The sequence below is a fragment of the Piliocolobus tephrosceles genome, chromosome 8 (genome assembly GCF_002776525.5).
Source record: "Piliocolobus tephrosceles isolate RC106 chromosome 8, ASM277652v3, whole genome shotgun sequence".
NCBI lineage: Eukaryota > Metazoa > Chordata > Mammalia > Primates > Cercopithecidae > Piliocolobus > Piliocolobus tephrosceles.
This window is the reverse complement of record NC_045441.1, coordinates 139412630-139427700: the sequence shown is the minus strand read 5'-3', so window position 1 is coordinate 139427700 and position 15071 is coordinate 139412630. Positions and strand designations below refer to the sequence as shown.

General features: G+C 56.5%; 2 protein-coding genes and 1 long non-coding RNA gene across 4 annotated transcripts in view; 2 read left to right on the top strand and 1 right to left on the bottom strand.

Moving 5' to 3' along the window:
• The first annotated feature begins 60 nt into the window (after positions 1-60).
• Positions 61-12151, top strand: ATG9B (autophagy related 9B). The gene is made up of 16 exons (XM_023225492.2): positions 61-156; positions 329-430; positions 2893-3519; positions 3669-3712; positions 3890-3954; positions 4192-4353; positions 6065-6206; positions 8012-8766; positions 8934-9087; positions 9294-9473; positions 10046-10282; positions 10496-10629; positions 10786-10882; positions 11075-11201; positions 11286-11427; positions 11596-12151. The coding sequence occupies exons 3-15, from the start codon at positions 2973-2975 to the stop codon at positions 11411-11413; spliced, it is 2772 nt and encodes a 923-aa protein (XP_023081260.2). The 5' UTR covers positions 61-156; positions 329-430; positions 2893-2972; the 3' UTR covers positions 11414-11427; positions 11596-12151.
• Positions 12152-12699: 548 nt separating this feature from the next.
• The window catches only part of NOS3 (nitric oxide synthase 3), a 28511-nt gene continuing 26139 nt past the window's right edge, over positions 12700-15071 (bottom strand). Inside the window, exons 24-27 of one of the 2 annotated variants that reach the window (XM_026449120.2) lie at positions 14833-14954; positions 13937-14085; positions 13405-13599; positions 12700-13285 (exon numbers count right to left, since the gene is read on the bottom strand). In XM_026449120.2, coding sequence (XP_026304905.1) covers positions 13118-13285; positions 13405-13599; positions 13937-14085; positions 14833-14954 — 634 coding nt within the window. In that variant the 3' untranslated portion in view covers positions 12700-13117. The remainder of the gene's footprint in view (positions 13286-13404; positions 13600-13936; positions 14086-14832; positions 14955-15071) is intronic. The other variant, XM_026449121.1, reaches the window with a different exon arrangement.
• Positions 13127-15051, top strand: LOC113220257. Its single transcript, XR_003307168.2, has 2 exons — positions 13127-13593; positions 13951-15051. It is a non-coding gene; the product is annotated as an uncharacterized LOC113220257 (long non-coding RNA).

The window sequence follows — 15071 nt, the reverse complement described above, 5'->3', positions numbered from 1 at the left end:
TGTGATTGGAGAGACTCGCCTACCCGCCCGCCCCCCCCTGCTCTGGGCGGAGCCGAGTTGGAAGTGGGCCTGCCTTTTGCTCGGTGCGCCAGTCGGCTCCGAGTGACGTATAAAGGGTGTTCGCCGTCCGGCCCTCCATGCTATGGAGTATCCATGGTAACGCGTCAGCCGCTGACCTCGGGCCATTTTCCCAAGGCTCGAGGATCTCTAGATGTCCCGTCATCTCGAGGGCGTGTAGAACGGGCTTTGGGGGAGGAATGAACAAAAATTGACTGGGAGATTTTTCAAAACACGTACATATACCCTGCCACCCACCCCGCTCTCCTAGGCGCGTCAGAACTGCCGGGACATCTGTCAAGTGTATTTGGGGAAGAACTCCCCCGGTGATTCTGACACTCTTGCCCTACGCCTCAGCTATTGAGAACTACTGGTATGGAAGTCTTGTAATTTATCAAGGCGCGGCCTCAGATCTCTCTGCCTCGCAGATGCCTTCCTCACCCGGGTCAGAATGACTTGCCTCAGGCTCTTACCAGAGTTTGCACCACTCATTTCTTCTCTGTAATTATTTGCGTATCTGTCTCCCCATTGGGCTGCGGCTTCTTGTTGGGTACTGGCTCTGTTTTATTTATCTGTCCTCTTCCCTTCCAAATGCTTGGCCAGGAAAAGTGCCCTTTATAATAAATCGGCTTGAATTGGGGGTAGTGGTAGGGGGCTGTCAATGAGAATGAATTCAGGGTGAAACTAGGTAAGACAGTCTCCCAGGATTAGTTTGAGGTTGAGCTGGGGAGCTCCAGGTGTATAGGGAGGGGTCCTATTGTGACTATGGTGGAATAGCCATTATACTGAGCGACACTGGGTGAATGAGGTGGGGGAGAGACTAGACAACACCCCACATAACCCATCTTGACAGATGTCAAGAAAGATTTTGGGAATTTCCTGGCCCCGCTGCAATATGGGATTCCATTTTGCTCCCTCTAGAAGGACAGGGTTTTGTTTTCATAGCTCTGCCTCGTGCTCAGGTATAAAGGCATGCGAGACCTGAGCTACTACTACAATACCCCATACAGAAGGAGAAAAGCAGGCACATCTGGACTCAAGTTTTGTGGGTGAGTCCATGATTGCCTCCAGTGAACAATCTGAGAAGCACGGTGTCCATCTCTCCATTTCAGGGGTACTGGTCCCAACATCAGCCCTCGGGCCTAAGCCCTAGAGACCTTGACACCTGGTGGCTGAGTCAGCATCTCAGTAATGGGCTTTAGAAGGAAACCTGGTGATTCAGGGCCTCAAGAATGGCGTTGGGCAAGCCACCAGACCAGCTGCCTGGGTCTCCTCCTCCTTGTTAAGGTGACAACAAGGAACTCAATTCAGCTCCTCCCTGGGTACCCAAATTATCCTTCCAAGTCCCCGACTCAACAGCTGTCCTCCCTTCTGATTCAGCCCAGATGCTTTTCAGGGGGTCACAGAAGTTGGATCCAGACTTGAGAGAATGTCACAGTTCAAAATTAAAAGGATGGAAACAGAATGGAACTTTCAGAGAACCCCAATTTTCTACTCTAAGCTCTCCAAACCAACTCTCAAATCCGAGGCAGCTGCCTTTCCTTTCTTCACCTCCTTTTCTTAGTTTTCCCCAACTTGAGTGCAAAGTCAGGCTCCCCTCTTCCCTTCCTTAGCCCCTCAGATCAATAAAACATGCAGCCTTTTCTTATTCTTTAAAAAAAAAAAATTATTTTTGACCAGGCACAGTGGCTCATGCCTGTAATACCAGCACTTTGGGAGGCCAAGGTGGGTGGATCACGAGGTCAGGAGTTCAAGATCAACCTGGCCAAAATGGTGAAACCCCATCTCTACTAAAAATACAAAAAATCAACTGTGCGTAGTGGCGCACACCTGTAGTTCTAGCTACTCAGGAGGCTGAGGCAGAAGAATCACTTGAACCTGGGAGGCGGAGGTTGTAGTGAGCCAAGATTGTGCCACTGTACTCCAGCCTGGGTGACAGAGTGAGAATCTGTCTCAAAAAGAAAAAAATTATTTTGTTTGTTTTTTAGTTTTTATACAGATGGTGGCTCCCTAAGTTGCTCAGGCTGGTTTCGAACTCCTGGCCTCAAGTGATCCTCTCACCTGGGCCTCCCAAAGTGCTAGGATTACAGGTGTAAGCCAACATGCCTGGCCCCTTTACTTCTTCTTTTCTATTTTGGTCACAAAATATTTCCCTGCTGATCACTGTAGTGTGTGTGTGGAGGGAAGTGGGGGAGGTACACTCTTAAGAAACAAAATGGTTAACATCTTGGCCCTAAGATTTGTTGTAGAGATGGAGTCTTCTCATTCTGTTCCCCAGGCTGGTCTCGAACTCCTGGCCTCAAGCAATCCTCTTTCCTCGGCTTCCCAAAGTGCTGAGATTGATTACAAGTGTGAGGCACTGCGCCCAGCTACAATCTTTTAATAGGATATTTTGGGGGAGGGGTGGGGGGGCAGGATCTTTCCCAGGTGGGAGTGCAGTGGCTAGATCTAGCTCACTGTAACCCATACTGTTCCAATGTAACCTGCACCAAGCCATCCGCCCACCTCAGTCTCCTGAGTAGCTGGGAACACAAGCACATACCACCATACCTGGCTCTAATACGACTTTGCTTTTTGCTTTTGTCATTTCGGCTGCTGTTTTTATCTTTCATTCATTCAAGATCGGAAGATGGAGATAATAGGAATCTTCTCATCTCAATGTGCTCTTTAGCCCCTCACTCTTAAACTGATGCCCCTCTCAGGCCCTGAGGGATTTGGCCTCAGGTTGCCCTGGAAGGGGTGTGAGTGATGAGACAGGTGACTGAGAGCTGGGACGCCTGAGGCCTGCCTAGGCTGAGTCACCTAGTATTGTTGTTGTCATTGTTCCTGTTGAAGTCCCAGCTCAGTGTCACAGACCTTTGTGGAAGCAGCAACAGCTCCCATCCTTCCAACCTTTCTGGAGAAGCCGTGGCCTGATGGTGAGCCAAATGGGCTGGGGGGGGAGAAGAGGGCGGCTGGGGCGGTGGGGAGACCTGGGGCCTGGATCAGTGCCCCTGCTCCCCATGCCACTGCCACCTCCTCCTCCTCCTTCATGCCGGGGACCTGGGGGAGGGAGAATCTCCATCTTCTCTCTGTCCCCTGCCCCTCATACAAGAACCTCCCCCTCCTCATTTTCCCCTCCCACCCCAAGGCCCCCTTGCTCAGTGCTACAAGGGACAGGGGCTCAGCCTTGCCACAGTGCTCTCCCCACCCCAGCCACCCCCCCAACACAGGCTCAACCTGCAATGACACCTGCCTCTGCATCTCCCTCCTGGGGATCCCACTCAACCCCAGCCCTGGCCTCGGCAACTCCCCCTCCCTCACACCAGTGCCCCCAGGATTCTCCTGGGCTGCGGGTAGGCCCTTTGATCCCTGAACAGGATTATGAGCGGCTGGAGGACTGTGACCCTGAGGGGTCCCAAGACTCACCCATCCATGGGGAGGAGCAGCAACCCCTGCTTCATGTCCCTGAGGGGCTCTGCGGTATGTGTGTGGGTGTGGGTGGGGGTGGGAGCAGGTTAGTGGTGCCTGGGAGCTCCAGTACTTACCGCAGGCTGGGCCTCTGGCAGTGGGTTGAGAACATGGAGAACTGATCACATACCAGGGGCCGACACTCTCCCCTCTGTGCCCAGGCTCCTGGCATCACATCCAGAACCTGGACAGCTTCTTCACCAAGATATCCTTTGCGCTAGGCCTGCAGAGGTGGCACGGGAAGGTCCCCTTGGAGCTGGCACTGTTCTTGGCAGGGAGACTCCGTGAGGGTGTCGTGGGTGGGAGATGTGCTGGGGCTGAGGGGAGGCATCCTCAGGAGAGGCCCCCCGTGCCTCAGGCTTGTTCCTTGACATGCGTCCACATCTACAACTACCACCAGCGGAATGGCTTTGCTTGCATCCTGCTGGAGGATGTCTTCCAGTTGGGGTAAGACACTTAGCCCGGGCCTGGAACTTGGTCCCCTGGGCCCATGGGTTCTTCCTGTCATTTTGCTTCCTTAATTGTACCAGTTCCTTCCATCCCACACTTTCCCAAGCAGCCCAGGGGCTCAGCAGGGGCAGGGTGGGGGAGGATAACCATGGGCTGCTCTGGGGGATGGGGCAGGAGCCCACCTGGCTGTCCCTGATCACTGCAGCATCCTGGCATTTCCCTTCCTCCTGGCAGACAATTCATTTTCATTGTCACCTTCACAACCTTCCTCCTTCAATGTGTGGATTACAACGTTCTCTTTGCCAACCCACCAAGTAACCATACGGGACCTGGGCCGTTCCACAGCAAAGTGACCTTGTCAGATGCCATCCTACCCTCAGCCCAGTGTGCTGAGAGGTGAGTGAAAACCTGGTGGGACCCTGGGGGTGAAGCGTGGGAAGTGGGTAGAGGAGTAGACAGGAGCCCCACTTTGTCCCGTGATCTAGATCAGCAGTTCTCAAAGCTTTTGGTCTTAGGACCAAAAATACACTTAATACACTTTAAGTTGTACTTAAGTTGTATTAAGTTGTACTTAAAGTGTATTATGTGTATCTTTTTTTTTTTTTAGACAGAGTTTCACTCTTGTTGCTCAGGCTGGAGTGCAATGGTGAGGTCTAGGCTCACTGCAACCTCCATCTCCCAGGTTCAAGCAATTCTCCTGCCTCAGCCTCCCCAGTAGCCGGGATAACAGGTGTACACCACCACGTGTATTTTCTAAAGTAGAGACAGGATTTCACCATGTTGGCCAGGCTGGTCTGGAACTCCTGGCTTCAGGTGATCCACCCACTTTGGCCTTCCGAAGTGCTGGGATTACAGGCGTGAGCCACTGTGCCTGGCCTATTAAGTGTATCTTAATTAAAGTGTATTAAGTGTATCTTAATACACTTAAAATTGGTTGAGAACCCTAAAGAGCTTTTGTTTATGGGAGTCGTATCTATCTACAATTTACCTTATAAAAAATTAAAATTAGGCCAGGCACAGTGGTTTACACCTGTAATCCCAGCACTTTGGGAGGCTGAGGCAGGAGGATTGCTTGAAGCCAGGAGTTTGAGACCAGCCTGAGCAACAAAGTGAGACACCATCTCTATAAAAAATAAAAATTAGCTGGGCTTGGTGGCGCGTACCTGCAGTCCGAGCTAAGCCTAGTCAGGAGGCTAAGACAGTGACTGTCTGATCACTGCAGCATCCTTACACCCTTCTCCTCCCAGCAGACGATTCATTTTCATTGTTGCCTTCCCAACCTTCCTCCTTGAATGCGTGGATTGCAATGTTCTCTTTGCCAACCAACCAAATAACTGTACCAGACCTGGGCTGTTATTTGGCAGGGAGATAGGAGCTATGATTCTACTGCTGCACTACAGCCTGGGTAACAGAGAGAGAGCTTATTTCAATAAAAAGGAGAAAAAGAAGGAAATCATAGCTGAGAATAACTTTAAAATGTAATAGTGCGGCCAGGCGCGGTGGCTCATGCCTGTAATCCCACCACTTTGGGAGGCCGAGGTGGGCAGATCACAAGGTCAGGAGATCGAGACCATCCTGGCCAACATGGTAAAACCCTGTCTCTACTAAAATATACAAAGATTAGCCAGGCGTGGTGGCAGTCACCTGTAGTCCCAGCTACCCTGGAGGCTGAGACAGGAGAATCACTTGAATCCGGGAGGCGGAGGTTGCAGTGAGCTGAGATTGTGCCACTACACTCCAGCCTGGGCGACAGAGCAAGACTCCATCTCAAAAAAAAAAAAAAAAAGTGTACGAGCACACATTTCATCAGTTGTCAGTGTGATGTGACATGTTCACGTGTCTTGTAGCCTCTGGAAAACTCCACTGCACACTCAGAGAACAAGAATGAAAACATCAGAACGCATTAGTATTATTTGTAAAAGGCTTGACTTTGCACACTTGTGAGGGCCACTTCAGCTCCCCGCCCCTGCCCCAGGCCCTACTCTGAGAGCTGCTGGTCTAGCTGGATCCCCCTCCTCGTGACAGTTTTCCCTCGCTCCCGAAGTCTGGTCTCCCTCTTTCTCAGGCGCCCACCTTTCTCCCTCACTGCCCACCCAACCCCATACAGGATCCGCTCCAGCCCACTGCTCGTCCTCCTCCTGGTCCTGGCTGCGGGCTTCTGGCTGGTCCAACTGCTTCGCTCAGTCTGCAACCTCTTCAGCTACTGGGACATCCAGGTGTTTTACAGGGAGGCCCTGCACATCCCCCCGGTGAGCTGGGTGGCTGTGTCTGTGCGGAGGGTGCCATGAGAGGGTGGACAGAGAGGAGGGCAAGAAGTGGGACTGTACAGATAGAAGGGCCAACTGGAAAGAGGGCAGAAAGAATGACGCCTTATTGACACCTGCTCTAAGCCCAGAATAATGTCAGGAGGGGGTTACCACCACTTAGAGAGCATGGCCCTTACCCTAAGGGAGTTTAGTTTATTTAGATGGCTCATATAAGATGACATATAGTTACATGTTTGTGCTAAAAGCATTGCTTAGAGAAAGGATGGTCATCTGACTTTTCAGAGCTGGAGACATTTGGGTTGGGCTTGGAAGGGCAGGACAGGAGGGGAGGGGAGCACATTCCAAGCCCCAGTGCAGGAAGGTGGGGAAAAGCCATGAGCTTTTGGAAGCTGCAGCAGGGAGATGGACCCCACCAGCCTAAAACAGAGCCTTCAAAGCCATCCCCCCACCATTGCAGGAAACCACTGCATTGGCCTGTCACTGTCCTCTGCTTATGCTCTGCCCTTTGTTTCCTCACTATCTTGAGTCTGCTCCTCCGTCCTCTGTATCTAAGTTCTTTCTTTGAGGCACAGCTCGAAGGTAGCCTTCTGCAGCTTGCTTCCCTTGCTCCCCTGGGAGGTCCGAAGCCCTCTGCACAGCCTTTATGTGCAGCAAGGGGAGAGGTCTTAGAAGGCCCCTGAGCCGGGGGGAGGGAGGAGGCCAGGGAAATAGAGGTGGTGAGAGCGGAAGCTGGACCTCAGATCGGCTCTGGCAGGAGACTGCTCACCCGTCTCGTTCTCCTCTTCCCTTCTTTCCCCTCCTCCCCTGTTCCTTCCAGGGGAAGGGAAGGGAAGACACTGGGATGGACTGGAGAGGCCAGCCTGGGGGACTTGACTAACCTAGACTGGGAAAGCTGAGTGAAACTGGGCTGAAGTGAGGTTTGCAGCCTCCAAATGAGATCTGACAGTGCCCCACTGCCAGACACGGACATAGCCCAGGTCCTGGGAAGGCTTCTGGTGACAGAACTGAAGATGGCCTGGAGTTGGGTGGGACTGGGAGTATAAAGCATGCCCAGACAGAAGGTGGGGAGGATTCTGTTCCAGAGTTAGTGGGGGCACTGGAAACGGGAAGGAGAGGTTCTCCCATGAACTGCTGGACTTTCTGGGTTTTTGTTTTGTTTCTTTTGAGACAGGGTCTGGGTCTGTCCCCCAGGCTGGAGTGCAGTGCTGCGATATCAGCTCACTGCAGCCTCCGATCCCCAGTAGCTGGGACCACAGGCGCACATCACCACACCCTGCTTTTTTTGTATTTTTAGTAGAGACAGTGTCTCACCATGTTGCCCAGGCTGGTCTCGAGCTCCTAAGCTCAGGCGATCTGCCTGCCTCAACCTCCTAAAGTGCTGGGATTACAGGTGTGAGCCACCGCCCCCCGCCAGCCACTCTGTTTTGTGTGTACAACTGACGGGGCCTTAGGCCCTTTAAGGAGCTGAGAAGCTAGGTCCAACACCTGGAGGCGTCGCCAGGGAAGACATGACTACTGGCCACACGAATGGCAGGGATGATGAGGAACAGGGCAGTTTAGAAGAGGATGAAGGAAGTAGGGTGTGCCCTTTTTAGTGACAGGGTTAAGGGAGGGCAGAAAGGGAAAGGTGGGAGAGGGGGACAATGAGGCATGTAGCTTGGCCCTGGCGAGTTTGTGGTCGCAAACTCAGTTTGCGGGTTTTCAGGCCACACACTTAGGGGTGTGGAGCTTGAGCATCACTGTGGAGAGGAATGGGGGTCGCTGGCTCTCATCAGTGCCCGTTTCAGGAGGAGCTGAGCTCGGTTCCCTGGGCAGAGGTGCAGTCCCGCCTCTTGGCGCTGCAGCAGAGCGGGGGCCTGTGCGTGCAGCCGCGGCCCCTGACGGAGCTGGACGTCCACCACCGCATCCTGCGCTACACCAACTACCAGGTGGCGCTGGCCAACAAGGGCCTGCTGCCGGCCCGCTGCCCGCTACCCTGGGGAGGCAGTGCCGCTTTCCTCAGCCGCGGCCTGGCGCTCAATGTCGACCTGCTGCTCTTCCGCGGTCCCTTCTCGCTCTTCCGCGGGGGCTGGGAGCTGCCGCACGCCTACAAGCGCAGCGACCAGCGGGGCGCCCTGGCAGCGCGCTGGGGGCGCACAGTGCTGCTGCTGGCCGCCCTGAACCTGGCGCTGAGCCCACTGGTGCTGGCCTGGCAGGTGTTGCACGCCTTCTATAGCCACGTGGAGCTGCTACGGCGCGAGCCCGGCGCGCTTGGGGCGCGCGGCTGGTCCCGCCTGGCGCGCTTGCAGCTGCGCCACTTCAACGAGCTGCCGCACGAGCTGCGCGCGCGCCTGGCGCGCGCCTACCGCCCCGCCGCCGCCTTCCTGCGCACCGCTGCGCCCCCCGCGCCCCTGCGCGCGCTGCTGGCCCGCCAGATCGTTTTCTTCGCGGGCGCACTCTTCGCCGCGCTGCTTGTGCTCACGGTCTACGATGAGGACGTGCTGGCCGTGGAGCACGTGCTCACCGCCATGACCGCGCTCGGGGTCACCGCCACCGTGGCCAGGTGCGACGGCAGATGCCCGGGGAGGTGGTGTGTGTCGGTTTCTCTGATTTGGGGCCATGGGAGGTTCCCCCCCTTACCTCTCCCACCACTGGGGCCCTCCAGCCCTGCATCCCACTGCGCGTCCTCCTAACGGTAAGCCCCTTCCCCCCACGGATCTCGCCTTTCAGGTCTTTCATTCCCGAAGAGCAGTGCCAGGGTCGTGCGCCGCAGCTTCTGCTGCAGACCGCCCTGGCCCACATGCATTACCTCCCGGAGGAGCCTGGCCCCGGTGGCAGGGACCGCGCATACCGGCAGATGGCGCAGCTGCTGCAGTACCGAGCGGTGAGGGTGGGCGCGACAGCTGAGGAGGAAGTTGTGGGGTCTGTCTGCGCAGAGGGCATTGGACAAACGGGCTACCCCAGGAGTCTAGGGAGTGACTGGGTGGGGAGGCTTCTTGCCCTGGCGAGGGTCGCTGAGGGCTGCTTGGTCCTGATAACATGCCTGGGCCCCTCAGCGACCCCTGCTCAGCCTCACCGCTGCTTCCCCAGGTCTCCCTCCTGGAGGAGCTCCTGTCCCCGCTCCTCACCCCGTTGTTTCTGCTTTTCTGGTTCCGCCCTCGTGCCCTGGAGATTATCGACTTTTTTCATCACTTCACTGTGGATGTGGCTGGGGTTGGGGACATCTGTTCCTTTGCCCTTATGGATGTGAAGCGCCACGGCCACCCTCAGGTCAGAGCTGTTCCCTGGCCCTGGGGGGTTCGGCTGGGTGGGAGTTTGCTTGCCTCTCGGAGCAGACCTGGGTTCCAGCCCTGGCGCCACTGCTTGCTACCTGTGCCGTTGAGCAAGTCACTTCCCTTCCCTGTGCCCTCGTGCCCTCGTCTGTCAGATGGTGACAATGGCAATGTGCCCTCCAGAGCACAGCCAAGGCCAGGCTTGTGATGACACAGAAAATGTCTGTAGAGCCCATAATGGAGTTGCTGGCACATAGTAACGTCAGTAAATGGGAGCAAAGACCACCCGGGGATGAGGAATGGGCTTGGCCCATGGGTGGGGCTGAGTAAGGACTGGTGCCTGGACGAAGGCTGTCAGGATCACCCTGGGCAAAGCACTGAGGCTCAGCCCTATCCCTGAGCTGGGTCTAGACCCGGGTTCTGCTCCGCTGTTGTATTTTTGGGTGAGGGTGAACAAGTCCCCATTGTGGTCTGTTTCCTTCACATGGAAGATGGGGCGGTGTTTCCTGTCCCACTTGGCCCCATAAGGCTCAGCGTTCTTAGCACCTGAAAGACTGTCCTTGCTCACAGTGGCTCTCGGCGGGACAGACTGAGGCCTCGCTGTCTCAGCGTGCGGAGGATGGCAAGACTGAGCTTTCTTTGATGCGGTTCTCCCTGGCGCATCCGCTCTGGCGCCCCCCAGGGCACAGCTCTAAGTTTCTTGGGCACCTCTGGGGCCGAGTACAACAAGATGCAGCTGCCTGGGGCGCCACCTCGGCTCGCAGCCCCCCCACCCCGGGGGTGCTCAGCAATTGTACCTCGCCCCTGGTGAGTGAAAGCCTGGCCTCGCCTTCTGCCCTCAGCTCCACAACTCCTCTCCAAACCCTTCCCCTCTAGCCTCACCTTAGGTAGTAATCTGTCTCATCGGCCCCCGCCCCCAGCCTGCTCTCCTGCCTTCTTTAGGCCTCCCCTTCCTCCACATTCCCTTTCTGTCCTCTCTTCTGACTCCCTCTTTGGCTTTCCCTCTCCTCTCGCACCCAGCCTGAGGCCTTCCTGGCCAACCTCTTTGTGCACCCTCTCCTGCCTCCGAGGGATCTGAGCCCCACAGCCCCCTGTCCAGCTGCAGCCACAGCCAGCCTCCTTGCCTCCATTTCCCGAATTGCCCAGGACCCCAGGTAAGGAGTGGAGACTGAGTTGCAGCGGTGTGGGGGCTGGGCTGATCCTCTTGGAGCCGGGAGCTGGGGCACTGTTGGGGGGATTCAGAAGCGGAGCCCTCTGAGGTATGGTGGGTGGAGGTAATGTCTTTTGACCTGCTTCATGCTGTGTTCCAGCTCTGTGTCCCCAGGAGGCACTGGGGGCCAGAAGCTGGCCCAGCTTCCAGAACTTGCTTCTGCCGAGATGAGTCTCCATGCCATCTACCTGCACCAGGTGAGTAGAGCAGTGCCTGGAGAAATGTGGGGAGAAGGCTGGTGAACAACATGGAGACTGAGGCGGGGCAGAGTCTACGGAAGGGTCTAGCAGAGTCGCAGGAGGAGGCTGAAAAGCCCTCTGCTTCTAGTCCAGGCGCTTGGCCCTGCCCTCCTTGGGGGGCGGCCCTCATTCCTTCTCCTTTCCATGCAGCTTCACCAGCAGCAGCAGCAGCAGGAGCCGTGGGGTGAGGCTGCAGCCTCCGTCCTGTCCAGGCCCTACTCCAGCCCCTCACAACCACCCTCGCCTGATGAGGAGAAGCCATCCTGGTCAAGTGATGGTGAGGAGGGTGGGGCCTGCAGGGGACAGAGCCTGATGGACACTGGGCATCATGGAATGCCCAGTTGATGGCCTTTGTCACCAGGCTCCAGTCCTGCCTCCAGCCCCAGACAACAGTGGGGAACTCAGAGGGCCCGGAATCTGTTCCCTGGAGGGTTTCAGGTGACAACAGACACCCAGAAGGAGCCTGACGAGGCCTCTTGCACTGACTGAGACGACTCCTCAGGGTCAGTATTGCCTCCTGTGAGGGGAGGGAGAAAGGACTGCATAGGTAGTTGTTTTGGAGTCAGACTTAAAGCAATGGGAGCGATGGTGGGAATTTGGGGTGATGTGGGGTGGTCATCTCTGGAACCTAGACCCCTGCACTGCTTGCCAAGAGCCATCTCCTCCCACAGGTACCCTGGCTTCTGCAGCCACAGGAGATTGGAGGGTGGAGTGGAAGAACACAAGGAGCCATTGCTAGAGGCCCCATAGATGACAGGCCCAGGTGCTTTAGTTGGCCAGGACCTGGGAGTCAGTGAGGAACTCGCCCTGAGAACAGAGAAAAGGTAGGAGAGGAGATGCTGATGGCATCTGGAAACAAGTCTTAGAGATGGTCCCCACCCGGAAGGGATAAGGGGAGACACCCCCAACTGCAGTGTGTCCTGGAGCAGTTGCCTGGGAAGAAGTCCTTGCGTTTGCTCAAGGTGGGGGACAGAGGTCAAGGATGAGGCCAAGCTAAATGGAAGGGTGACAGTGAGGCAAGTGGGCTTTAAGGCTGTGGATTCGTCACACTGGCGGCTGCCGGCGCACTTTCAGTTCCCTGGGGCTTGCAGGGGATGGGGACTTGTGAGTGGAAAGACGAGAGGGCTGATGTTTTTGGACTTCAGCATGGGTGTGATGTCTGAGGAAGTGGGTGTGGCTCCCCATCCTGTATGAAATAAGCAGTAAAGCTTGCTTACGGCTGTTGCACATCTCTGTGACTCTTGTTTCTGGCAGCTCCCACTCCTGGCAGCTGAGTGCTGCACCTGCCTTCTCGATCACCAGCCTGAGAACGGCACGAGGGAGCAGCCCAGACTGGCTGGAAACCATGTTTTTAGAGAGCAGGGTCAAGTGGCATGTAGGACTCTCTGTCAAAAGAACGACCCCTTTCCCCGCCACATACCCACAACTGCACAGGTTAAAACAGAAATCTTGTCATTTGATAATTGTAATCCACGCCGGGCGCAGTGGTTCACGCCTGTAATCCCAGCACCTTTGGGAGGCTGAGTCAGGTGGATCACGAGGTTAGGAGTTCAAGACAAGCCTGGCCAAGATGGTGAAACCCTGTCTCTACTAAAAATACAAAAACTAGCCAGGCGCGGTGGCAGGAACCTGTAATCCCAACTACTCGAGAGGCTGAGGCAGGAGAATCACTTGAACTCGAGGGCAGAGGTTGCAGTGAGCTGAGATCATGTCACTGCACTCCAGCCTGGGCGGCAGAGTGAGACTCCCTTTAAAAAAAAAAATTGTAATCCACATGGGCTGGGTTAGGCACTTTAGTAGTTCTGGTAACATCTGGCACAGTCTCTTACAGTAAATCTTCAATAATAAATACTTGATTTAGAGATTAGAATTTACAGGTAAGATACTCCTGAGAGAGGTAAGGGGAATCTAACATTTGCCTAAGAAACAGGAAGGGGGTAGCAGTAGGCCCTAGGGTACCGCTGCTGGGAGGGGCCTTCCAGATTTAGGCGGACCCAGGCCCGAGGCAGCAGGCATACAGAGGGAAAGAGGCGTTTTGCTCCTTCCTGGTGGAATAATGCTGAATCCTTGCAGCCTCTGGACAGATGTGGGAAGGCACCATCTCAAGAGGGGAGGAGCGGGGCTGGTCCTGGTCGGGCGGACCTGAGTGGGGCAGCCGCTCTCCCGGAACTGGAAGGGAAAGCCAGGGGGCTCTCAGGGGCCGTTGGTGTTGGTGTCGGAGCCGGGCGGGTCGAACGCCCAGGGCACTGCGCCCCGCAGCTGCCGCTCCTGCAAGGAAAAGCTCTGGGTGCGTATGCGGCTTGTCACCTCCTGGGTGCGCAGCGTGAGCCCGAAAATGTCTTCGTGGTAGCGTTGCTGATCCTGTCGTAAAAGAGCGCAGTGGATCAGAACCCGACTCGGATACCTCAGCAGGAACCCCGCACGCCCGGGGCCTGGCCCCCGCCTCAGGCCCGCCCCGCCCCCGGCCCGCCCCTCCGCACCCGCAGCACGCCGATGACGTCGCCGGCCTCGTCCAGCTCCATGTCGCCCTCCGTCGCCAGGATGCGCTGCACGGTCTGCAGGACGTTGGTTGCCATGGTGACATCGCCGCAGACAAACATGTGGCCCCGCTCGAGGCACAGCACGCGGTGCACCTCCGCCGCCAGCTCCGTCCTCAGGATGTCCTGCACGTAGGTCTGCGGGAAGGCGGGGTTAGGGCGGGCCCTGGTGGGGGTGGGCGCGGGGGCGCAGCCCGGGGCTGCTGGCTGGCCCTGGGCGTGAAAGTCTACAGAGCGGGCCAGGTGGGGCCTGCATGCCCTGGGGCGGTGTCAAGAAGGGCAGAGCCAAAGGGGCGGGGCGGGCGGAGGTGGGCCTAGAGGGGCCGGGACACGAGGGTGGGCCAGAGTGTGCAGGGGTAGCTGAGTGGTCGTGGGAGGCCACGGAGGGCCATGGTTGGTGCGCTCCGCTGGAGAGCGCGAGTGCTCCCGTCTCTCCCTATCTTCACGTTACCATTGCGCGCTCAGGGTCTCACACCTTGGGGTTGTCAGGTTCCCGGGAGAAGGCAGTGAGGACTCGGCCAAACACCCCGCGCTGCTGGGCGTTCTGCACCTCGTCGCGGTAGAGATGGTCGAGTTGGGAGCATCGGCAGCCAAACACCAAAGTCATGGGAGTGGGCTGCAGCCCTGCAAGCAACCCCGCGCTTGGGAAGGCCCTTCTCCGAGGCACAGTGCTAGTGGGACCTCCCCACTAGCCACCCTCGCCCAGCCTGGCAACCCAGCGTTTTGGGCTGAAGCCATTACTTTCATCTACAAGAGGGTGCAGAATGCTTTCACAGAGACCCTGCACAGCCCTGATTTACAGAAGGAAGGGAAGCGCGGGTGAGGTGGTGGCCCCTGGTGGAGCTGCGCTAGAATGTGCGACTTGGGACTCAGAATTCCATACCCTTTGCACTGTGTGACATCGCAGTCCCCTTCCCTGCTCCCACTTCATATTCTCCCACACTTTTAACTCTCCTCCCAGTCACAGCCCTCTTCTTTTGATTGACAGACTACCCTGGGCACCCCATGCTCAATCTGAACACCTTGTAGCATCCTTAGGTCTTGGACAGACCTTGGTCAGCTCTGGCACAGTCAGGAATCCACCTTGGGCAGTTCTTCTTTGAGTCTTAGCCCTAATCCCTTTGAAAATTCTATTTTCCTTTGTCCTTAATCCAGTCAACACCTACTATGTGCCAGGCACCAGGAAGCCAGACACACAGGGCCCGGCCCTTGCCTTCGGTACCTGCCCTCCCCTTGGTCTCAGGAGCGTCTTTTCAGCTTTGTGGCCTCTGTTTCCTACTCTCTCTTTCCTATTTGCTGCCTTCCAGCCCCACCGCTCTGTCCCTAGATTTTGTGACTCCTTCCAGTCAGTCCTTTAGTCGCCAGCCTCACCTTTGCTCTCAATATCATGCAGCCGCTCCTGCCAGAATCCCCGGAAGGGGGCAATGCCAGTGCCTGGGCCCACCAGGATGCAGGGCAAGCTGGGATCGGGTGGCAGCCGGAAGGAGGGAGCCCTGGCGGGAGAGACACTCCATCAGGTCCCCTTTGCCATCCCTGCTCCCCCATTCTCACCATGCAGGGTGGGTGGGGCGAGGAGGAACCAGGCTCTCCTGATAAATAAGTTGATATTC

Coding starts and splice junctions, on each gene's coding strand:
- ATG9B (XM_023225492.2), top strand. CDS start 2,973: ATGGTGAGCCAAATGGGCTGGGGGGGGAGAAGAGGGCGGCTGGGGCGG. Junction 3,520..3,668: donor TGTCCCTGAGGGGCTCTGCG/GTATGTGTGTGG, acceptor CTCTGTGCCCAG/GCTCCTGGCATCACATCCAG. Junction 4,354..6,064: donor TCAGCCCAGTGTGCTGAGAG/GTGAGTGAAAAC, acceptor AACCCCATACAG/GATCCGCTCCAGCCCACTGC.